The 26,091-nt window shown below is 40.0% G+C and overlaps 1 protein-coding gene across 1 annotated transcript in view; it reads right to left on the reverse strand.

Moving 5' to 3' along the window:
* KIF26B (kinesin family member 26B) overlaps positions 1-26,091 on the reverse strand; it is a 272,342-nt gene that overhangs the window by 100,506 nt on the left and 145,745 nt on the right. Inside the window, exon 5 of the mRNA XM_054629924.2 lies at positions 282-465. Within this exon, the coding sequence (XP_054485899.2) occupies positions 282-465 (184 nt within the window). The remainder of the gene's footprint in view (positions 1-281; positions 466-26,091) is intronic.

Here is a 26,091-nt window from a genome sequence, read left to right on the forward strand (position 1 = left end):
GCACTGTGGTCCCAGTGCAGGTGCATTAGAGTAGCTGGGCTTTGAAGTGTGTAACAACTGCTGCTCAGCTACATCTGTCTGTGTTAACTCAACATTATTAGAAATTCACTTGCATTAGTTAACTCAAGTTTTTAGGCCTTTTTATGTATGTTCAGGGACCAGATACAGCAAAATCAACGGAGAAAGGTCATGGTTTTCCAATTCCCTAAATGTTTTTCACAAGGATAAAATCTTTTCCCAAAGAAAATCAGTATTTTAGTGATGATATTTGCAAGGCCTACCTTGCCCAAACCAGGAGTGTCTTTCACTTTGCTGACTGCCCTCAACAAACATGGTGGTGCAGGGGGTGGGGAAGTCTGAAGGATACTGCTGAAGCAGGTAGAGAAGAGAGGAGATTCAGGAACAGATGATGCAGAAGGCCTGTGCTTCTTCTTTTTGGAAGACAGGTTCAATTTCTGAGCAGCTCTGTGGGAGAAACAAAAATAGTAAGCTGAAACAACCTCAAACTCACCAAGAAGAACAAATAGAAATATTTATCAGGTTGCTATTTATGTAGGCTCTCAGTTTTGACCTCATTGATCCAGATAGTTTTATAATTCTTGTTCTTCATTCCTTATTACTATTTTAAACCCATCAACCACAAAGTTACTCCAAATTTAGAGTCTTCATTAAGCAGGGTCACAATCAGGCCTCTGTCACTATTTTATCTGCTGGAACAATTCAGCCTGCAAGAACGCTCCAAACCCAAACCAATGAGCTGTACAGCAATTTCTGGTTTAAAATTATGAAAGGTTCACACAGAATTGTGTCTCATGCATAGGTCACTGATTAGGAAATAAATACTTGTGCTTGGAGTTAATTGGTGATAAATGCTCAGGTGACTCTGCTGAGGTGTAAGAAGCCTTGCACTAGCTGTTCAAAACTTTTATCACTTCTTAAAACATAACCCAGTCTAAAAGGTGAAAAAAAGCTGACCAGTGAAAATACTGCTGTCTGTGATGAGCTGGAGACAATCACACAAACTCCAGCTGCATTAACCACTAAGCAGGGGAAGCAGTGAAGACTCTTTATATTAGTACAGAATTCTCAGATAAGAATGCTGAATTCTGTATAGCATTTGATGAAAAAGTTACACTTTCCAAAGCAGAAACATTCAGTACTTTTGTTTTGTGAAGTGTTTCATTTTGAGAGATAATGCAACATTCAAATCTTTGTAACAGCTGGTTTGTTCCAAGACTTTTGCATCCTGCACTGCCCAGGGATAACATCCATATTAATCATGCTGTCCCATGGTTTCCCTTTTGCAAAACAGAACACTTTAAACAGAGCAGGTCAGCAGGAGTACCAACTCAAAGGAGAGATGCATAGAACAATTTTGTTTGCTTTGGCAGACAAATTGGGACTTAATATATGTATAAAGAAATCTGTGCTGACAGTGGCTCCCCTTGCTTGGCTGAAGTGTGACACTCAAAAACAACAATTCTAAATGCTAAGTTTTAAGAAGCTTTAGCTGTACTGGTATCAGTTTATATTATCCAACTCAAAACTTACAAAAGTAATGACATCATTTTACCCAAAGGAGTCAGGGAAGAAGGACTGAATATACACACACATGTGCATATGCACACATTTCAATATGCAAGTAACCTGTGTTTGTATCAGGTGTCTCAGACACATGGACAAATTACTGCTTGGTATGACATTGCCATATGGCAGCTGGTACACTGTGTGCACTACCAGGGTGTATTCTTTTAGCCTATGACAAGTGCAAAGCACTTCCAGATAAATTTATTTCCAATAAAAGAAAAACACTAGGAGATTTTAACTGACCTGGCACAGAATTAGAACTCAGAAGCTTCTGTACCACCTCCTTGTCCTTTGTCTTTACTCTGACCTAAAGACTGCAGATCATAACCTGTCCCTCTCATGTAAGCACACACTTTCTTTTTTATAGGAAAAATACTCAAAATGTGTTAGTCAAAACCATTGTTCCCTTTCCTTGCAATATTTCCATGGTTTGAGAGGATTCAATAATGTCTGTTTCCACACTGTCTATCACTAACACTTTTAAAAAGTTGTCCATGCTGAATCAAGATCTTCTGTACATCTTAGTTTCACTATAAAATTATTTTAAGAGAAATCTTGTACTCTACGTTCAACAACTGAAAATATAAGTGTTGGTCAAACATACTGAAAGCTTTACCCATGTGTAAAAGCTCATTAGTCCAGTCGGAAATATAGGAAGTGGCTCCATCCACTATGGTCATCTATCTGGTCTCTCTGACTCATGCCCTGGTGTAAATGTATTTCCTAAAAGCTGTTTCCTTAACTGACTGACAGACAGAGCCATTATCCCTCTTGCCACTAAATGCTCCTCCAGAATTTGCTGCTCTTTTTACAAAGCTGACAGTGTAATACAAACCACTTCTTGACCCAACCAAGCACACAGCCAACATTTTCTTAAAGAAAATACATTGTTGGAGGTACCTGGCCTTTTCAAAATCTTGGACTTATATTATAGTTTGACAGTTATAACATTTGAGATTGCATACATTTTTTTCCATGCAAAAAGGAATAACCTGCATTTTCCTTATATTTTTGGCCTGTAACTGGCAAAATGTATGAAAAGCAATGAACTATTTCTCAGAAGTTCATGTTTTCTTCTTCTGTTTTTCCCCAAGTAAAAGAAATCAATGCCTGGCAGGCAAGAGAACCATTTACAAGCCCTATCAGACTGGACTGAATTTTGAAGGCTATGAAAAAGGCAATAAGCATCAGGTAATTCCCAGAGCATTTAATTGGGAAGAGAAGGATAGTATAACCACATGTAAGCTGCAATATGACACAAATACGTAGAGCGTGGCTTTCTTGTGAGTACATTTGAGTGAGCAAAATCCTTCAGCCTGAGTGGCTAGCATTGCTCCAAACACAGCTGGCCATACCAGCTGATACTGATTTGGCCCTGTGATCCAGCACAGGAGGTCAGAAAATCACATCTTTTACCTTTCCAGGCAAGTCAGAGGCCTGGCTCTCTCACGCAGACTCTCTGGATCCCCAGGCTCCTCAGGGAAAGCACCAGGCTGGACCCTGGGAGACTTGAGGGCAGTGCAGCTCACAGCCTGCACAGCTCCGCCAGCAGCTCTTTAGGCTCTGCTCTTTGCACAGCAGCCAGCTATTTTATTTCTTTCATTTAATATCTAGTATAATAGGGCTCTGATTTCCACTTGAGACTCTGCATAGTGCCGCAGTAATGGTGATGGCAGTGATGGCAGCATGGCTTTATGTACTGACAATGAGCTGATCATGCTCCAGGTAGTATTAGCTCCCCCTTGAGCCAAGTGATATCAGCTATGGAATATGCAGGAGTGTGCAGGGGGCTCCAGTGCCTTGCAAACCACACTTCTCCACTGTGTGTGGTATGGCTGTGGTAGGGATTGTGTCCACAGAGACACACAGGGAACTTGATCCAAATTCAATTTTCGAAGGGCATAATTTAAACTGCATTAGACCACTGTGTGAGCATACTCATTCACAACAGAACTGTCTTTAATGTCATTTTACTGAATTACCTTCCAAATGAATGCATATTTAATCCAGTTTAGCTAATATACTTTGGATTAACGCCTTCAGATAATTTGGACTATTTCTTTCCTGAGAGTCCTGATGCAAACAAGCAGCTGGAGACTTTTTGAAGGCTTACAAGATTTCTGGCAGAGGAAATAATCACAAGATCAAGAGTTGAAATTGCAGGAGGGACATTAGAAAGCCAATTAAAGTTCAATCCAAATAAAACTAATACATTGCCCTGGCAGGAAAGGGGAACGGCTTTGAAAGTCCACCTGATCCATAGCAAAGACTGAGATAATTTCTTGAAAGGATATTCTCTGCTTTTTGTTTTTTAAAATAAAACTTTAATTATGTATATGTTTGGGCAGTCAGAATTGTTTTCATACCCCACCTCTGCAGAAATGGTGATTTTTTTTTTTTTTTTACCCTTATAACTTTACAAGCAGGCTGGGATTTTCAAACCAGGCTTCTAAATTAATGCTAATAAAATTCAAGGGATGCTTTTTTAGCTTGATTAAAGAGATTTTTTTTCAGCAACACATCATCCAATCCAAGTTAAAATTTTAGGAGTGTCAAAGTAGAGGTCAGTAGGCCCACTAGGTTCATTAGATTCAGAAGGAGGTGGAACATTAGGTGGATATATAAAATATTATTCACACTTGTGCCAGCAAAGATCATTGATAAGTAACACTGACTGAGACACTCCATCATCAATATCTGAAAAGATTTCCTTAGGTGTGTATCTCTGTATAATTATTCCATACTACACTATGTTCATACTACACTAAAATGCATCCAGTACTTATTACCCTTGGAAACAAAATTCCATCATAGAGGCTACTGAGCTGGCATATCAATTTCTCTGTCAAAATAGGAAGTGAAATTTCATTTCCATATCCTATTTTCTACAGAGGAAATTGCTCACAAGCTGTGGAAGCTAAACAGCTATGTATTAATTCATTGTAAATATTTACAATTCTAATTTGAACTAAAAATCTATTTTTCTTTTTTATTTGGAGATATACAGTCCATTTTATAATAAAAATAATCTTGGCTGGGTACACCATTCAAGGAGTAAGGTGTGAACTTTATCTATGCAAGGGATGGCTTACCAGAACCTTGATTTTAGACTTGTTGGTCAAGCCCCAAGCAGGTTAATGACCTTCCCTAGCAATTAAAACACTACCTTTATTTACCCAAAGCTGCCTTGCCTGCTGCATCTTACTGTATGTTGGAAAAGAGATGGAAGTTTTGTCTGGAAATCAGTCTTTGAGCAAACTCCCTAAGCATATTTGTGCATTTATATCACCAGTTATAAAATAGACCTGTAAAATTCGTATCATATGGTCTCAGGTTGAGCCTCTATAAATGAAAGACACCTTTAACCAGCCACACCCTCAAAACAACAGCTGTATTGATGTTCTCTTTTTTTTTCTTTTTTTTTTTTAACCCAAGACATAATTCCTCCTGTAGAAAAAAGCAGAAGTTTTGAGTGTCACCTACCAAGTAAAATGTAATCTGTGTAGTATTTTAGTTAGCTGCCTGTGCTGGTTTCAGCTGGGGTAGAGTTAATTTTTTTCCCAGTGGCTGGTGTGGGGCTGTGTTTTGGGTTTGTACTGAACACAGTGAAGATAACATAGAGATGTTTTTGTCATTGCTGAGCAGGGCTTGCACAGAGCCAAGGCCTTTGCTGCTTGTCCTTCAGCCCCCCACACTGGTGAGGAGGCTGGGGGTGCATGGGAGGCTGCGAGGGGGCACAGCTGGGACAGGTGACCCCAAATAACCAAAGAGATATCCCAGACCATATTACATCATGCTCAGGATATCAAGTGGGGGGAAGAAGGAGGAAGGGGTGGAATGTTCAGAATGTTGGAGTTTGTCTTCCCAAGTGACCATTATGTGTGATGGGGCCCTGCTCTCCTGGAGATGGCTGAACACCTGCCTGCCCATGGGAACCACTGAATTAACTCCTTGTTTTGCTTTGCCTGTGTGTATGGCTTTTGATTTCCCTATTAAACTGTCTTTATCTCAAAGATAAAGACAAATCTTTTCACTTTTACCCTTCCCATTCTCTTCCCAGTCCCACTGGTGGGGTAGAGAACAAGTGGCTGCCTGGGGCTTGGCTGCTGGCTGGGGTTAAACCACAACACTGATAGAATGTCAAACAAAGGTATCCTGGAACCCTGCCATTAGTTTTGATTATTTCCAACTCAAATGTTTGCCAACGTGGTTTCCAAGCATGTTTTCTGCTTTGGGTAAATATGTTTATATTAAATGAGTCATCATATCATATAAAAGTCCTCTTGTAGCTGGAAGGTAAAAACCAATGGGATACAGAAAACTTAAAACCATGCAGATTCCTTTTCTGTAAGAAAAGCCAGTCTTGATTTTCAGTTACACAAGGTCACTAAACAATGTTTCATCCAGGATCTTTCGTTACTGAATTATATCACCTATATGCTGCCCATACAGACTAGACAGAGTGCACTAAATGGGATGTTCACATTTTCTGATTATATGGATCTAACTTACCTTCTCTGAATTTTCACCAAAATTGATTCTATTTCTTCCATTCACCTGCACAGGTGATGCAGCTCCGTAAGGTGACATTACAGCCAGATTGACCTGACAATTACCACGAAAAAGGGGAGACCCCACACCTGCCACTGCCCTGTCTGCATACTTCCTTCCCCTCTCTTGCTTCTTTCCTTACATTTATTTTGGCTTGGCTGCTACTGCTTTAACCTCCTAAATGGGCTTGTGCCAAGGGTGTTTTAAATCATACTTATTTGACTATGGCTATATGGCTAATATGCCTGAATTACTAGGGCAAGATCTTTCCCAGCCTTAAAGTCTGAGGCATGTGGTATGAAATGTGGTTTCATATAAATATCATGTTTCTATCTGGAAGGAAACGAATTGGCCGGGAGCCGCGGCTTCCTCTGTGCCATGCCTTACCCTGCATCTCCCAAAGCAAGGAGCAGAAAGATGCTTTAGAGGCTGTTTAGCCCACAAGCTAACAGCTTGCTCTGCCACCCCTCCACCGTCTGCTGCCATCCTGGGGTACCACCTGGGAAGCTTGTTCAAGAAGCAGGAACAGCCTCCAGGAGCTTCTCGTCATATCTCTACATGGAACAGCTTTTCTCACCCAGAGTGAAAGCAAAAAAACAGAGTGATAAATCTTGCAGCTGGCTTGCCATGTCCCTTCTCAGTCCTCCTTCCTTGCCTTCCAACAGGAAGCTAGAAGCTATAAACAAGAATCAGAACAACTTTATTCCACTTTAATTCTCAGGGTGGCCAAACCCAGGGCTATGGTGTTACAGCCTAGTAAGATATGTGAGGAATGAAATAAAAATCCTCAGAGGAACATTTTCAGGACTTGTAGTTCCAGTAAGAATCTTTGTATTTGTGTTTAATTATTTTACAATGCCTTTAAAATCTGGAGATAATTTGAGCTTTCTGCTTATTCTGTAGGAGGTATAATAAACATGTCTCTAATGCCCAGTAAACACTTGCCCCTTATTGTTCTCTTTATTTTATGCATGCATTCAATTTCATAGCAACAATAAAGCTGTCCCAGGCTGTAATCTTTCACATCTTGGGTGGCAGGTCAGATATTTTGGCCACAGTGCCTTAGTGACTGCACTCTCCTCAGGAACTGAAGTGTAACTGCCAAGAAACTCATTATTTTTAACTTATTTAATTCTAAAGAGACAAAATAGGACTTCAAACTTTATTCAGGATAGGTCTTATAAAAGCTGAGGCACACAGGCAAACTGTGAAATTAACAGCACAGCCATGTTCTTATATCAGCTTCAAAGCTGAGTAAATTCACTGGCAACAGAGCTGCTCCAGGATTGCACCAAAACAAAGATGAGGAATATGCTTGCAGACCAATAGCTTAATGAGAAGCTCCAAGTTCTACACAACTGTACTGAGCGACAGAGGACACATATTCTGCACAGCTGTTATGTGAGGGGAAATTCCCCGTTTCAGAGAAGGAGACCTGAATCAAATCCCTACTCATGTCATTCCTGTTTGATTCACGACATTCTCTTCACCATGTAGCACTGTATTCCAGCAGAGATCTTTTTATCTAACGCATAAGTTCCTGGAAAATTTTGGTTTGGTGACAGATGTATTTCTGCCTTTAGCAACAGGACCATTCATTAGCACTCACACATAAAGGTAATGTTGGCAAAGAGTGTAACAACTCACATGAACCCTTGCATTTGGAATTTCTACAGGAGCTCAAGCCCTTGTCCTTCATGAGTACCTATCAAGAAAACTATGTCTCGACTCAATATCTTGATACATTTAGAGAAAGATCATTTCTGATTACTTTGATTTCTTTTTCTCCTCATTCTCTTCTCTTCTTCGTCTAGTTCCTAAATTTCAGGCATTACCAAACAAGGTAGTGGCCACATACATGATAAAAATGACCAGATTCACCTTTTCTGCTGTGTTATTGACTGCAAACACACATAATCAACCTACATTTTTAGAGAAAAAAAGAATGATTTTGGTAACCAACAGAAGAACCTAACCATATGAAAATATGCTGAGCAATCAAACAACAGAGAGAAATAAGTTGTCGATTTTTTTAAAGAAAGAGTGCATAAATGTTGTTTCTATTATTAATCTAACTTATTTTTCTCAATGAAAAAAGGCTTAATAAAAATTGGTAGTCAGACAGATGACAGTGCTTACATTGTCCTTTTCTTGAAAAGCTCAGAGGATCAATTGGATATGTGTCACTGCATGATTAATGCATGAAGCAAGCTGACCCATTATACTTGGCTAAAATAAAAGATGTTTAGCACTAGTTTAGAAAACCATATATATTTACTATAACTCAAATTAATATCTTTATCACTTACCACCATGGTTACTTGACAACCCTCTTCAGACCAGAGTAGCCTTTATTTCAGTCACACAGAGGTGAGGGCAAGAGCTCTAGTATCTTCGAAGGAAGGGTCAGAAACAGGCTCCATCCAGCTCAGCCTTTGGGTGTTAAGACATATTGTCTATTTATACTGATAATTTATTTTGCAAGGTGCCAGCATTGCCACCAAGTACTAAGGAAGGAGACCTGCACTGTTTTATCCTTGTAGTGTTATTGTGTACAACAAGAAATATGCACAGACCTTACAGTTGTTAACTGTAAAATATTAAATCTATAAATGTACAGACGCCGTGCCTTCTCCTGAAAGCTCCCAAAGTAATAGCTGGCAGATTTTCCCTATGTCTGAGCTAACACAAGAAATGCTAAACCATTGGACTGGACTCCTAGTTAGTCAGCCCCTAGCTGGCTCTCCTCATGAGCAGTCATGACAGCTCAAAAACATCACTAACAGGAACTTTGCAATGTGGGGCTCACAAACCACTGGCCATTTAATAACAGTCCTCAAAATCACATAAAGAAAATCCTTTAGCTGTAAGTTTTATGGAGCTTATATGATTACAGTTATTCTATTACCTTGAGTGCTAAAGCCTGACCACATACTGTGCAGAAAGCTATTCTGTTTCATATCTGTCCCATTCAGCAAAAACCTCTCATAACACCAGGAGAAAAAGCAGCCAGCACACAGATTCACAGTCCATTTTGTCATTGTTTAACTTTCCGGTTGGCAGAACCATAAAAAGGTTAAAAGGCAGGTATGTATTACAGGGCGTTTTGCCTCATCAATATTTTTGAGGTCAGCACATTTAAAATAACACCAGCATACAAATGGTAAACTATTCTGACAACACAGATGCATTGAAACTCAATGCACTTAAGCCCAGCTCTCACAAGCCATCTCCTGTCGTAGTAAAAAATATTTCCTCTAAGAGTTCCTGTTAGTTTTGCCTTGTACTTATTTAAGCCCCCCACCATGAGATGGTGATAATTATTTGATACAAGTTGTTTTCAGCTACTGGGGACCACAACAGTTACTATAAATAACATGCTATGGTCCAAGTCTGGGATCCTCCTCTTAGCAGACTAAAATCATTACAGTTCCAACAGCTTATAAGCAAAGTAGACAACACAAAAGAAAAAAATTTATGATCCCAACTTCCTAGGGTTAGGCTGAAGCATAAAGAAATTCATGAATGGTGGGAAATAATAAATTAATCTGGATTTTCTCGGCACACTCACACAAATAGTTCCAGTAGTTTTGGAGGTGCCTAACAGCATCCCCACCAGTATCTCCAAGGAGGGTACCCAGATGATGGACTTGTGCTCCACACCAGGGTGTGGAAGGAGAACAAGAGCAAGTGGGCATATATTGAAGCCAGAGGAATTTGAACATGGTATAAGAAAAAGCTTTGTCATCCTGAGGGCAGCCAAGCAAGACTGGGAACGTTTTTGTGCTTGGGGAAGTTTAAGACCCAGATACGTAAAGGCCTGGGCAACGTGTCTGATCTCACAGCTGAGCAGGAAGTTGGTAGAAACTTCCTGAGGTGCCCTGCAGCCTCTGTGATCCAATGCTGTTATGAAAGAAAAGTTAATGCAAATCTGTATTTTTTCTTTCAGAATGTACTTTCTCTGAAAATTTTCAACAGAATCACTTGGCATCAGTCTCAGAAATGTATGAAAATCAAAAATAAATCTTTAATTTTTAGAATATTAATCTAAATATAAATGGAGAAATTTCAAACTACAATTCCAAACTGAAAAAGGTAAAAGCTACTCTTTTTTTGCAAGGCTGTAACCAAAAGAGATTCCAAAACTTCTTGATTTTCTGGCAGGACATTAGCTAATCAGCAGAAGCTGATGAATTAAGCTTGAATGAAATCCACATTTCCTGCTGAGAAAAAAAATTGACACAAGTTTGACCCACATCACCTTCAATGTTTTGTGATAAGACTTCCTCTCTCTACCAGCTGCAGACTCAGGCAGTAATTCTACACAACACTAAATGTCCTCATATCCTACCATTTGCAGGGGAAGTCCCACATGCCCAGCCTCTTGCAGGAATGCTCAGCATTCTGCTGGCTTGGACCCCACCTCCTTTGGGAGCTGACCTTAATATTTAACCTACTTTAATCATGCTGCAGAATGATTATGAAAAATTATGAAACTGGAAAACACTATTAGTCTTGGCAATTGCTGATATTTTTAAAACAAACCTTTTGTTCTTTTTTTTTTCTATTTCCAGTAAAGTGACATTCAAAAAATTCATTAAATTAAATACACCACACAGAGTAGTAAGGCATTGCCAGGAAGAATTGAACTGTGCAGATGTGTGGCACAGGCATCCTCAGAAAAAAAGAAAAGCAGAATTTATGACTTGTAAAGCCTTTAATCTGCAGTTTTCTGCTTATTACCTTTTCAAATTTCAGTGAAAGCCAATTAATTTTCATTTCTGAGGGCACTTCTCAGATAGTTGGACAAACTGATACACTGAAAAAATTTGTTTCTCAGCAAAAGCAAATTTCTGAAAATACCCCTGGAAGTGCAAAAATAAGCTATTTAAAACAGCTCAACATTTTTATGCAAAAATGTTTCTCTAAACTCATCCTGTCGCATATAAAAAGGAAGAAAAATGCATTTGCTGTTTGATTTTACTTGGATCTCAATCTTTTTTGTGAATTGTTGATAGCACCAATATTTGCAGCTCTGTTCCACCTGAATCAAGTGCCAGTAACTCCTGTTCAATATTGATGAAATACAGCTGACAGTGAGGGATGCAGGGGAGAGGAATATCAGAGGAATTAGCAAGCATCTCATCTGATTTTCCATTACACCAAAGGGACTGCAGTCTCTGAGTCTCCTGGGTCCATGGTAGATATTACAAATAAAAGGGGTAACACTACCCAGAAAAATCTTTTGACTCTTAAAATGTACATGGGCTCCTCTAAGAATAAGATACAAACTGTATTTCTTTTATCCCAGACAGGTGACAGGAGAAGAAGAGAGCTCTGTCTGCATACAGAAAAAAATGAATATATTTTGCTTTCCAGAGCAGATGATAACAGAGAGATTAATCTGCTTCTTTTGCCCTACTACAGCCACCTGCAGCAAAGCACAAGCAGGCCAAATGCTCCCTCACCCTGCATTTGCAGAAAGAGAAGTCATTCTTTTCCATTCTGGAAATTTGCTCACACTCACACATTTGGCATATTGGGCATTTTAAATAACCTAAACTGTCCAGAAAATAAAACTCAGAATTTCGTTTCCAACATCACAAGATTCTGCTCTCAGTTGAAATGCTTTCAGCTGATTTAAACAAGAGAGGATGGAAGCCTTATTGACTGGGTAGTGTAGTTAAAATTAAGCTGACCAACTGATCTGGCATGTCTGGGGTTGCCTCTTTGAATTACAGAATTCTCCAGCTCCTTCACAGTGAAACATATTCCTGTTGAAGCTTCAGAACAAAATGAAACTTTAATTCAATCTGAAAGATATTGATCCCTTTGGGACTTATTCAAGCTGCCTAGCTTTATCAGTTTAGGCCTCCTGGGCTCATAACAAACCTGTGCAGCACTCTCTGAGCCTCAAGCAGACTGCTCCTTCATGCTCCCACCCTGATTCTTTTGTGACCTAGTACCCAGCAAATGCAGCTTGCAGTAGCCCTCTCTAAAGGGCTTTTTGCAGATACCAGTGTATCATAGCATTTTGATTTCTCACAATCAAAAGTCTCCCCCTGCACCCTCTCACTGAGCTACAGAGTTTAACACCAGTCCTTTGTCTTTAAAAGGACCCATTAGACTCACAGAAAAGAGTGCAGCTCTGCAGTTTTGTAAACAGCCACACATGAGGTCATGCTCTCCAAAATTAGATTCTTTTTAGTAAATCTTCTGTTTTACCCACTTGCAATAGCACCATAAACTGTGGGCATCACTGAAGTAGCCTCATTCAAGCAGTCATTCAAGAATGAATGTTACAATTCAGAAGACTGACAAATATTGGGGAACAAGAGAGGTTTTAAGTACTTTAGCTTGAAGTAGCTGATAACACAACCTTTTTATACCACAAGGCATAATAGATTTCTAAATACAAACTTTATTCTTTTCCTTGATACGGTGATTCAGTGGGAAAGGGATAGACACACACTATGCATCCACAATGCAAAAGCACTGCAAAGCTGATACAGACAGACAAGCCACATAAATGCACATTTTTTACCACTGTGTAAACATAGTTATCCCACTGTAATTTCAACAGTATGGTTACAGCAAATGGCCTTCTTGGTGTGAAAGTATTTATTCTGGTCAGTTTATTCCTAAACAGCATAAGGAATAAGGAAATACAATGATAAATGATAAATTTGCATTTACTCAAGAGCAGCTCTACCGATACAATTATTTTGGCAAGAAGAAATATGCCCCATAACAAAAATTGTTGCTTTGTATATATATGAACACAGACATGCAAGACAGCCAAGTTCACTTTTCCTGCACAGATTAACCCCCACACCAGTCCTGCATGGACAAACAAAAGAAGAAAAGCCCTGTGGAGCACAGGACAGGGAACCAACTTGGGACCTTGTTAGTGTGAGCAAAAACCATCACACTGCTTCACATCTGAGCTGGGACAGCACAACTCTGCACCAGACAAAGCCTCTGACTCCTTTCAGTCATCAATATCGCTGACTTCCTTTTTCCTTCATTTTATTATGTTCTCTTGTAGCTATTTTCCATCTGTTGTGCTACCTGTTTTTCTCTTTGTCTGGTTGCATCCATCCATTTAAACAGGTACTATCAGAAGCACAGCAGGCAGATGAAAAGCATTCAGCTCGTCACCAACAGTTCAATGCCCACTCAGGGGTGCTGTTACAGTCTTTATTTTATGATTAGCTCCTGCCCACTGCACCAACTTAGACTTTCATTTGCTATTCTGTTCCCCCAGCTAGAGAGCATTTATACTACCCTTTGGATTTATTTTCTGTTTCAGATACCTGTCTCTGAAAACAAAGATATGGAAGGAAGACCCATGGACTATGTAATACAGTTAGTACCAGGAGAAACAGAGAATCTGTGGGACCTTTTTGCATGGTTATATTTCCCACATCTAACACTGCAAAGAGACACACTCTGATCACATTAAATTCAAATCAATAATGTAAGGGGCAGTTTCAACGACTCTCTGGAGATACAATCGTGCTCCAAAGCTCACTGAGGCCAATCTTGGGTCACTTGTTTCTGAATGTATAATTAATTTCCTCTGCAAGTTCAATTTTGCAAGGACCCAGGCATCTCCTGGGGTATGTGATGCATGCCTTTAGCTCCTACTGAGACTAATGGGACCTTAAGGGGCCGGACAAATTTCAGGAACGGGCATTTTCTGAATTATAAAAGCAATTCCTGTCTGAGGACTGAATCCAATACCATGATGTTGCCTTGTAATGCTGCTGAAAGAAAAAGAAGCACAAAATATTAATTCTCTTGAAGAAGGAGACAACAGAAAGCCCTAAAGTTAGAACACAAGGCAGCCAGCTCATGCGTGGAGCTCATCAATATGATTCTTAGGAGGCTCCCAGGAAAGTTGGCTGGAGGCACAGCCAGCCAAACTGGGGTTACCACAATGTGTGTTAGGAGGGCAAGACATGATTACACTATCTTTATTTACCAAGCAAGATACAGAATTTTTTCAAGCATGACTGAATTGCATCTGCCCTTGAACACCTGGCTGGGAGTAAAGCTGGCTCACAAGCAGAGAGAGGTTGGCTGCCTTTGCTGCAGATAAACTCACTATCATGAGAAGTTCAGGGAGCAAGGCATTTAGTAATTAAAGGAGAATAAATATAGGGCATGTGACCATGCCATTTCCCCTTCTCCATCTGATGCCACAGGAAAGCATGGAATGACAAAAACAAAGCTTGTTTTCATGTTCTTTTCTACCAAGACTAAATAAGATTATAGCAGAAGCACAGGCAGTAACATTGACAGCACAGTGATATTGTGAAGCTGGTTGGGGGGGAAAAAACCCACAACAACTCAAAAAGTCTCTCAGCAGTCTATTTTAAGGAGGCATCTTATATAACAGGAAACAAGCACAGTTATTCTGGATTCTTGAACACCGTCTGTCACACTGCCACAAGCAAAGCAAATATAAAGTATGTGAGACCATTTGAAGATTGTTAGTTTTAATTAGTCTGTAATAATGTTGGTTATATAAATCCTTGCAGGTTGAATTAGAGGAAGAAAGTGCCATGGAGATTAAGCCTACATAATATCTAAACCATTCCAAAGCTAAGGGGAAAAAAGATCCTTTTTTATTCTTTTGCTAATGGCAAGCTCAGACAAGAGGGTGGTGATCAGTGTTGGTATTTACAGGCACTAACCACTAACACTGGGATGAATCCTTCAGGGCAGGAAGACACACTCTCAAGGAGGCAAGGGACAGGTGGCTGCTTGGCAAAGGAGAGCTTTTCTGTCCAGAAGCTACAGAGTGAAGCATCAGCTGTCCATGTACAACTTAGCAGGAACACTAGAAGGGTCCCTCAGGGTTGTGGAACACCAGCTGGCTCCTCAGCCACTACCCCAGCCTAGCCTGCACGTGCTACTGTGGTGCCCAGAGCTACTGCTGCCAAGAGCTAACATACCTTCTTTACCTTTTCTCTCTAAAAGAACAGCCACGTAACACAGGGCAGGATGGAATCCTCAGTTTCTTAGGTTTCTTGTTTAGGGGTTAGAATTTGGCTAATGGCTTTGGTCACAGATGGTGTTTAGGATGAAAGGATGTACTAGAATTCTAAGAAGACCAGTGAAACATTTCTGTGTCTTGAAACCACATATGCATATTTTTTTAAGCTTTAGCATAGATTGAAAGAGAAATAAAATTGTCACTGGTTGAAAATAATGCTGTGTCTAATTCAAACCAGAATTTTGATAGTTTCATTTCTGATTCCAAGCAAAAAAAACAGTGATTCACATAGCATTACTCTATTAGCAGGATAAGAATTGAAGGACGAATTGAATGGACACTATCCAGGTTTATGGAGCTTTTCTCCAACCAATCACCATCTGTTCTCCCAGGCCTGTGCAGGTATATAGATCAGAAATAGCCCATATCCAAAAAAGCAATGCCACAGAGAAACTTTGCAAACCTCAAGGAAAGAAAACATAATTTAAGCATTAAGATGTAACTGTGCATAACACATCTGGGGCAAATTTTCAGGAAATCTAAGTTAGTTTTGCTCCAAATACTTCTGTATGATTTCACAGCAGCTGGTTCATGGAGAGTTTGAAATTTGCACCACTCTTTATCCCCATTAAATACAAAACTAAAAGCTTCCTAATCCACGAAAGACTGCTAAAATAGCAGAAGAAAAGATGAAAGGATGAAAGTTAGGTCAGCAAATAAAAATATAAATTATATTGAAACTTGCAATAACTGAATATTACTATGTGTTGATGTAATGCTTTACCATTTAGTTCTTGGTATGCTGACTCAAAAAGAGAAAGACCCATTTAGGCACATCTTGTGCATGTAATATTAAACTCACCCTTCATGAAAAAGCATCTGTATAGTTCAGTGTTAGGAACTTTTCATCGTGACTAACATCTAAACCAAGGAAACATATTGTTTTGATTATACTTTTTAAATGGGCATAATGAAACTTATAAAAGAAGCAAAGGTAATAAACTCCTCCAGTTCCCCATCCAAATAACTATAATCCTATTAATTATATTGCCTTCCATTCCATCGTTATCATTACTACATTATGGTTAGAAAATCAAATACAAGAAACTTTTCTTTCTGTCTGATAACAAAATATTTTGCTCAGATGTTCCTAGTTAGAGCCGTAGATTCCCTCACAGAAGGTGAGGACATGAAGTTCCCCAAATCCACAGAGATGGCACAAAGCCAGAAGGAATAGCAGAGTTACAATTCTCTGGGCAAACACCATTTTTTAACAGACTTCACCTGAGGAGGGGTCTCGACTGAATTTCACAGTAACTTCCCACCCCACAAGGTACCCACTCTAGCAATACTTTTCTCATTTACAGGAGGTTTTGAATAGCATGTTACAAACTTCTCCCTGCAGCTTTCTTAAAGAAGCTGCATCTGTTTCTTTCTTCTGTGCTATCCTATGTGCAGGAGTGGCTATGAAAGAGCAAAACATGCAGCATGTGTGAAACTGGGAGAGGCAGAGAGATGCAAACACCTGCTGGGACTCCATTTAACCAGTAACCCAAGAATTCTCCTGCAGAGGGCTGAAGAGGTTAAGCCTTGACCCATTTCTTTATACATACATGCACAGAATGTAATTTTTACCTCTGTATTGCAATTAGTAAATATTACTTACATAGCAATAATAATATACTAATTTACATAGCACATATCTTCCTTGTATAGATGCAAACCTTGGCTGTTGGAACAGCTGATGGGAGAGGCATGTCCAATTACTTCAGTTCAAAAGCCAAGGCTCACATGTAACAGCCAAGATGAACCAGAGTTCCCTCTGCTGCCCTGCTGGTCATGGTTTGTCATGTTGGGAGAGCAAGCACACCCCTGAAGGGCTGCCTTTTTAGCCTACCAGTGATCCAATTTACAACATTGACCCACAAGGAGTTACATTGGCACAACACCCAGAAGGAAAGGGAAAGGAGGTCAGTAAACTGTGGCATGAAATCAAGATGTAGCCAGAAGCAGGAAGACGAGTGATTCTCTATGCCGCTCTCTTTTTCTGTGCCACCATGGTCCTTTCTTTGATCTTCCTTCCAGCTGTTGCCATAACATGGCTTTCAATTTAATTTCTCTAACTGCAGTTTGATTTAAGCATGTTTGCAAAAACTCTCCTGAGATTTTAGAACCACTGTTGCATGTCTACTTAATTCAAATAACAATGGAGCCTGCTCCTAAGGACCTCAGGCCTGATTTTTCATTATCTTGCAAACTCATTACTTGTTTACACCTGCATAAAATTCAGATGTTAAAGCATTATAAACTCAGGTGGCCTCAGTATAAATGTTTGCACAAGAGGCAGAATGTCAGAACAAGTGGAGCATGCCCTCCTGAAAGCAAATAGACACCCCAAGCAACACTGCACCATGTCCCTACAGCTGGAAGAAGCTCCAGTAATGGCATTTGTGCAAGCTCCCAGTAGTTTCTACAGCACACACAGCAAGCACACTGTAGTCTGCTCCAAAGAAAGGCACTGCCAGAGGCAGCAGCAGCACAAAGGGGATGTGAGTGAAAGCAGTGTCAGGAATATGTCACTAAGGGACAGTGGGGAAGCCACATGCTCCTCAGACACAGCTGTGCCTTAGACAGGCAGAACTGCCTCAAGGACTCCATGCTGTTTACAATTTCCCTGAGGCTCCCCTCTTTTCCAGGGAAAAACAATGTTTCAGTGCAGCCCCAACAGAACAGGTTCTGTTCAAAGCAAAATTGTGAAGACCTATCCAATAATAAAAAAAGGTATCATCAGATATATATTATAAGGTGTTCAAGGTGCTGGTGGTTCAGAAGACTCCTACTCATTTTTTTTTAAATTCAAATAAAATAAATAAAAGCTGTCCTCCCTGGCACAGCTGCTCCCAGGCAGCCAGGGCCATCCTCCCATGGCACAAGGGCAGCTGCACCTATTCAGGTATATCTGCCAAAACACTTTGGAATTTAAACTGATTCCTCAGAGAAAAAAATGCCCAAACATCAGGGAAGAAAAACAGGTCCACAGATGTGTTATTCCTTCAGAGAGCATAGGGATGGTGGACACCTAGACGTTTTCTATTCCCTCACACTAAGATTAAGATTGCTCCAGTTGTGTGTGTGGTATTTTTACAGCCAAGTGTTTAACACAGGGAAAAGTCAGGCTCCCATAGTTCTTGAGGATGATTATTCCAGAGGGTAAGAACTGAACTCTTATTCAGGAAATTGTTCCTAATATTGAGATTAGGGTCTTCTTTGTCTGATTTCCTCCATTTACTTATAGCTACAACTCATCCTTTATGCTAAATAATTCTTCTCTCTCTTTGCGGGAGCTCCATCCCTCAGATGTTTGTGGGCTGTTCTATCCCTTAGGCCATATTACTCACCACTTAGCCAAACTATACTCATTTAGTCCTTTTATTAGGACTTGTTAATTATTCTTAATCCCCTCCCCTGAACTCCCTGGTTTCCCAGTCTCTCTCACAACACTGTAGCCACTATTCCCCACGCTCCTGCATCACAACACTGTAGAGAGGAACTCTGCTCTCCTCATCCCAGTGTTCCCAGAAATACAGAATACAGTTTAGCTCTTGCATACTACATCTCTCCATCCCTATGTCTGCTTTAGTGCTATTGCTTCCCAATGCCAAATCTGGCTTCCCTTACACACACAGCTAGCCCAGCTGGAGCAAAGCCCACAAACAGGATTAAGAGTTGGCTTTCGCCTCCATCTCAAACTGTGTTCACTTCTCTTAAATACATTTTTTCTTTAAAATTCATTGCTCTCTCAAGGTTTAGTACAATGTTCAGTGCTGCAGTAATAAAAAGGCCCAGTTCTGAAAGGTTTTTTGCATCGTTTCAGTAGGATCTAAAGCCACTGGAGATTAAGCATCTAAATACCTAAAATCTGGCTTAAATACTATTAACAACATATTGTGCTCAAGCAAATATGTTTGAGAATTCAGAGACTGATATTTAGGAATGAATTTTCTTCCTAAGAATGGTATTTCCAGTGCTGCATAGTTTATTTCCAATAACAAGGTAGGTATAATTATGTCTCACTACTGCCCTAATTATTTTTAGAATTTCAGTGATTCTGTCACCATGGGTGCTTTTCAGTAAGTTTTGGCTGCAAAAAAACCCTGACTTTTAGAAAATATCAGCAACACCCTGATGCAACTAATGCCCTTAATAATTGGCTAGTATTTAACAAAAACATTGATTCTGAGTATTCAGTGAGGCACTGCCTCACTAAAATAATGTGAATTCACTGCTGGTATCAATGGCTTTGACTTACACCACTAAGGGCTCTGAAATGCTAAGGAGATGACACTGAATCACACTGACACAAAAGATGGGTATAGAGGCAAGGACTGGGGAGCAGGTACAGCAAATATTTATAGGGTACATCTCACCTCCCACAGAATTAATCCTTCTCAGTGGCTACAGCATATATTGAGAGAGTAAGAACAAATTCTTATCCCTTTCTCCATCCACTGGGAATGGGATACTTTGGAGAGGTAAAGAGGGGGCAGGGAATGTGAACTGACTGCTTTGCTTCGCCTTTGTCTGAAGGCAAAGGTGCATTTTACCCCATTTCTCCCACAGCCTTAGCAGACACCTACATAAATGCAGCTCAGTCAGAGACCTCTGCAACATAAGCAGCAAGAGAAGGCAAGCTACAAGCGTGACAAGATGAGAGATGGTGACATAAATACTCATCTGCTGAGCAGCCCTGGTGGTTAATAGAAAACATTTATCAGAAAAACAACTTCCACTCCTAGAGAGCAGCTTTGGCCGAGTATAGGAACTGTATCTTGTGCATAGGTGTTCATTGCTACTAAAATAACAATCTCTGACTAGGATGAAATGATGAAACACTCCTAAAGATATATTTACTAGATCCAAATTTAACTGACAGGTCAGCATATCTTTTACCAGGTGCTATGACTTTAGAAAATGTCAGAGAGGTGATAAAGCTCAGAGGAGATTTGATTACATCACTGTAGAACTCTGTTTTCCAATGACACTCTAAATATTCTCATCACTATTTAAATAATGGGTCAAAAGATCAATAAAATAACATTGGCTGGCATAACATTCTCTCTGTAGCAGGAACCTGACTGTCCTGACCATTTATATTACAAAGTTCAAATGTCAGTGACATATCCTGAGCCTGTGCTCAACTGTCACTAACCTCTGACTTCCCCTCAGATTCAAGTCACATTTTCTCTTTCGTGTAGTAGTGTCTGCCTCTAAAAAATCTCCTTGGGCTTTTTTAGATCATACCTCCCATGTCTACAAAGTTTACATCCAATTGGACTGGAGTTGTCTTTAAGTATGATATGGCAAACTGTAATATAGAACTGATTTATCCAGCAATTGTTCTATTGCAGTTGCCTAAGTTGCAGAAGTCCTTTCAAAAAAGGTTCTAGGCTTTGTTAATAAAAACAAATTAGCTTTATCCAAAATTAACATTTTTGTACTGTCTAAAGTTTAGGGCTTTTTTTCCCACTGGTCCTATCAAAATTGTGGTCAATTGTTTGCTGAAAATCTACCATGAACTCTATTATTAAATAAAGATGGCTAGACATTAAGAAATAGGAAGAAATATAGTTTGATGCTGTTTACAGCTTAACATGTTCTCTGCAGTTGAAGTACTATAATAGAAAACTTTGGTACTAAGGTACTAAATGCAGCACTAAATCTAGACTGCTTTAGAAATGCCATTCCAACCCAGATGAGGACTTGCATGACAATATTTCCCAATAGTGTGCAGCTGGTCTTGGCCAGGAACACACTGTGCCCCACGTGACTGGCCAAGCTGATGGTGCATGGATTGAACCAGATCCAAATGAACCACACAGCTCTGTACTAGAAGTCAGAAGATGTGTTTATGCCTGGCTCCCACAGAATTTCTTGCATTTCCTCAGAAGCTACAAGCTGATCATTATAAAGAGGACAGTGGAATAAACAAGCGTGAACTTGATCCAGAAGTTATTTTTGTGCTGCAACAACTGCTGCTTAACTCACCAACTCTGCCACTCAATGACATGCCAGCATACATCCTGTCTTGCAGAAACTCTTGCCCTTTTGATCCTACTTTGGCTCTGCATACTGCAGGGATGTGTCCTTTGCTTCTTTAGCTGAAGCTGTTCATGCTTCGCACAGGCACAGCTGTGATGTGGCAGCACGACCACAGCAACATCTGGTGAGTCATGGCAGAGCTGTAAGCGTGTGACCACCATGGGGCTCCTCAGACGTGCTGTCCGAAACCTCAGCCCACAGCAGACCTGTGACATTCTGCATGGTGTGTGTGTGTATGGACAGCATCTCACATCCACCAGTCAAGCCACTCAAAGCTAACCCTTATGGATCTTGGAGACCTTTCAGTGAAAGGGACTGCTTTAGCCCTTCTACTCAACAACATAACTGGGATGTGAATAGAAAAACTCCAGGGCTAGGAAGACGCCAGCCAGCAGTACTGTGGGGAGCCTATACAAGCCTTTGTGGCAAGAAAGGCATTCCATGACATGAACATGATCCCTGAATAATTAGATTAAAATTTTCTGCTGACAATCCCCATGGAAAAAAAAAAGAAGTGAAAAGAAAGAAAAAACCAAAACTGTATTCATAGGAAATTAGGAAAACAAACAGAAATGCAACCTAAGGCAGTGCAAAATATCTTTCACTTGCAAAACAATACCTCTATTCCATCTTTCTTCTTTTTTAATTGGCAGGATCTAAGGCAAACAATTATAATAATCTAAATTCATTTACATTCTGAAAGGAATATAGGAAAAGAAAGCAATCTTACAATGAGTAATGTAGTAACAATCAGTGGAGACACTGTTTTGAGGCAACTATTCTAACTACAGTCTATGGAGAACATTATTTAGGAGCTTTTCATTAAAATTGATACAATTTTCATTCCAGGATGCCTTTCATTTAAAACAGCAGAGATACTGTATGACTAGACTGAGTCTAGCTGCTCAGTGGGCTGATCTATTAGCGAATTCACTGGCCCTACACAATTCACTATACTGTCTGAGTTTCAAAGGATAAAAGTGCTGTTTGGGAAAGGACTTTATATGTAGCTAGAGGAGGGCCCTTGGGCACCCCTCAGGTAGCACAGACATGCTCTAACCCAGAAAGAAGCCCAAGAGCAAAAGTCACAGTTAGGTTCCATCTACAAAGGTAGTTCTGACAGCAGCAACAAATAATTAGCCAAATGCTGAATCAGTAACTTTCTTTAGTCTTCCCGTCCGCATAGAAATTCACATTTATGTAAACTCCAGTGAGGGGAAGTGCATAGAAAACAATTAGGTGTATACATAATGCTGAATCACATGAATCTGATTTAGCTGTCCAAACAGTACCTCTAGCTTCTATATAGTCTGTGGAGAGAGAGAAACTATTCTAAAAGACATTCAGAGCATCTTTATTAGGTTCCCATTTTAAGCCGATGCTTGTAGGAGTTTAGCTTCCTTATGGATCAAGAATTACAGTAGGTGGTTTAGTAAAAACATCCTTAATTACTGTGCTGGTTTCAGCTGGAGTAGATTTAATTTTCTTCCCAGGGAATAGTAGAGGGTTATGTTTTGGATTTGTGCTGAACTGAACACAAGGCTGATAATACAGAGCTGGTTTTGTCATTGCTCAGCAGGGCTTACACAGAGCCAAGGCCTTTGCTGCTTTTCCTACAGCCACACTGATGAGGAGGCTGGGAGGGGACACACCTGGGATAGGTGACCCAAACTGACCAAAGGAATATTCCAGACCATGTGGCATCTCATTCAGTGTATAAAGTGGGGAGGAAGGGGGAGGATGTTTGGAGTGATGCCATTTGTCTTCCCAAGTCAGTGTTATCTGTGATGGGGCCCTGCTCTGCTGAACACCTGCCTGCCCATGGGAAGTGCTGAATTAATTCCTTGGTTTTGCTTTGCTTGTGTGCACAGTTTTTGCTTTTCCTACTAAACTGTCTTTATCTCAAGTTTTCTTTATCTCACTAGTTTTCTCAATTTTACCCTTCCCATTTTTCCCCCACTGGTGGGGGAGAGAGCGAGCAGGTGCCTGGGGCTTGGCTGCTGGCTGGGGCTAAACCACAACACATACAAATTAGTTACTACTGATAAAGCCTCCTCCAGAGACCTGCAGAAAATCACAAGGCTGTAACTTCTGTTCTTAGTTGCACCTGCAGGTTTTCTCTACATCTTCAGATTTAGAAGCAGCTCTAAGTATCTGCTGCCCTTTATAAATAAAAAAATTATTTTTCCAAAACATGTTTTCCAAAAACCCCGTTTTTATTTTCTGACTCAAAACTATTTTCTTTCATATTGGCTCCTTAATCAAATGTATGTCCACATCTCAAGAAGTGAAATATTTAATTTTCATTAGACAACCAAATATTTACTCACAAGCACACCCACCAGGAATAGGAACATACCTAATCACTGATTTTTATCCTAGTTAGTACTTCCACTTCCACTGGCAACTAACCAAGGAACTTTTCCAAACATCAGAACTAGCTATAGATGCTTTTCCACAGTCTGGTCCAGTCCCTCTGAGGTTTGGATTGCCAATGCTAGGATGGGGATCAGGGAGTATTCAAAGGAAATGCAGGGTGAGTGGGACAGTGTAGCATCTGGGATGGCAGTGACACAGAGCCTCCCACACTGGGGACATGCAAAAGGCAAGGAGACAAACAAAACAAGAGAGTAAGGGTAAGATGTGTACTGATGTGAATGATAAATCACAATAGAGGCAAAGAGAAGCAACTCACTGAGAGTGAAATCATGAAGGAGCACTGAAAGAGTGTCAAAATGCAATTCATCATTGAGCACCCTGCTGCCCACCAGAGCGGCCACTATCTGCCTGATCCAGAGCAATTTATCTGCTGAAGTTATAATGCATACTGCATCCACAGCCAGAAAACACTTTCTCTGCAGAGCCTTTCCAAAACAGGAAACCAGAGCAGCCCCTCTGCAGAAACTCCTTCACACAGAAATCCTTCATCATGAACTCCTTTTGCACACGGAAAAGCCTTTCAGCAGCAAAATACACTCGCACTGAATGAAGAGATTTGCCAAAAGTTTGCAAAAAAATTCCATTTGCAATTATCTGAATCATCAAAATCATTCTTTGTAGACAGCCAAAGTGTAAAACCACTCAGTCAAATAAAATCTGCAATAATGTTATTCTTAAGCACAAGTTTCCCTCAGTTATATCTTCATATTCCAGTGACTTCTTTACATGAATAACAGTTTTGACAGATAGAACCTATTTATTTATTTTGTATTCTGAAAACCTGCCTCAAAGTTTCAATCTTCTGTAAAATATTCAAGTTTTCCAACCACAGCTGACTGTGGTGCACTTATCCTTCATTTTAGCAACACCCTGACAATCTTTTGGAATTTATAAACAAAGTAAAAAAAACAACAAGAACTGTTTTAACTTTGAAAATACTACCTGCACTCTTCAGAGCTTCAAGACAGTAAATCTAAGAAGAAGAAAACAATTGCTGCTTTAAAGATTAAAAACAGCTCTGCATCTTTTCCATTGACAGTATGCCTACCAAGCAAGCACAGTGAGTTCAGGCTGCAGCATAACCTACTGTGGTAAAACCTCAGTTGCCTTGATGGATTACATACCATGGAATGTTTCAAATACATCATGACACTACATTTTTCCGTTGCTTGTTTTTTTTTTTTTTCTAAATGGGCAGCCTCAGCACAGCCAAATGCACTGTTTGTAAATAGAAAACTCATTCCTGCTTAGGGCCTGCAAGGAGACACAGAGCAGCCCTGGAGTAAGCTGTGAGCCAAGTCAGAAAGCCTTTACATTCAATTAGTAGCTTCACTTTTCCCCTTGCATTTGTAACGGCAGAAACCAATTTGTGATGAGAATGACCAGAATCCTGGGAGCTGTCACGAGCATGCCAGGGCACTAAGCAGAATCCTGCTTGATAGAAACCACATAAAGAAAATTCAAAACCCACTTCCCTGTCCTTGGCTCTCTCAGTCACCTTTGCATGCCCTGCTCCCAGGTCCCCTCTCTTCTTGTATCGTGCTTGATGTACAGCACAAACACTTGTACTGTGGAAAGGGAACTAGGGATTGGAGGGATGCACATCATTATCTGCTTGCTCACTTCTCTTTTATGTATTTTTCATAAAATAATTATCTGTTTTGTTAATTTAAGATGAAATCTGAAGCAGGATTGACAACTTCTGTTACTTAACTACGTGGGGATCTACTCCAGTTGACACTGAGAGCTCAGAGACTACAAGCCATAATAATGGCATTTAGTCTCTGAGCTCTCAGTGTCCACTGGAGTAGACAGTGGACAGTAGCTTAAATTTATAAAAACCCTAAAAAGAAAGGGTGCAAAAATCCACAACATTTATTTAAGTCCTTGTATTACTCCTAATTTTTCAAATTTTAAAATACTGCTTGATTTTTGTTTAAATGATTGGTGAAATAGGAATACTACTATTCTGGGGTATCTTTAAGCATAAATCTGAGAGGACCTTTCCTCCCTCAGACCAAAATAATAACAAGAAAGACTTTCCTCAATATTAATTGTTCTAGCCACCCAATCTAGCGACTTACAGAATTTATCATATTAGGCCTCTGTTTTAATCTTACTAATATCTGAAATTACATTAGATCTAAAAGGAATACTCAATAAAATATGTCACTTAGCTCTGGTTCTTTCTGAAGGTGACACTAATTTATGTGTCCAGAATTCCAGTTACACCACCAGACCCCAATTAGCCAATACAGTGGAACAATCCATAACATCCATATGGAGAAATGCCCTGAAATTTCATTGCAGATCAGTTTGTACCCTTGAAACAATACTGGTAGGATCCTCAGCACTCACCAAGGGCATGTTCTCCAGAACAGCTGGGTGTACCAGGAATAACTAATGTATCA

This window comes from Agelaius phoeniceus, chromosome 3 (genome assembly GCF_051311805.1).
Source record: "Agelaius phoeniceus isolate bAgePho1 chromosome 3, bAgePho1.hap1, whole genome shotgun sequence".
Taxonomy (NCBI): domain Eukaryota; kingdom Metazoa; phylum Chordata; class Aves; order Passeriformes; family Icteridae; genus Agelaius; species Agelaius phoeniceus.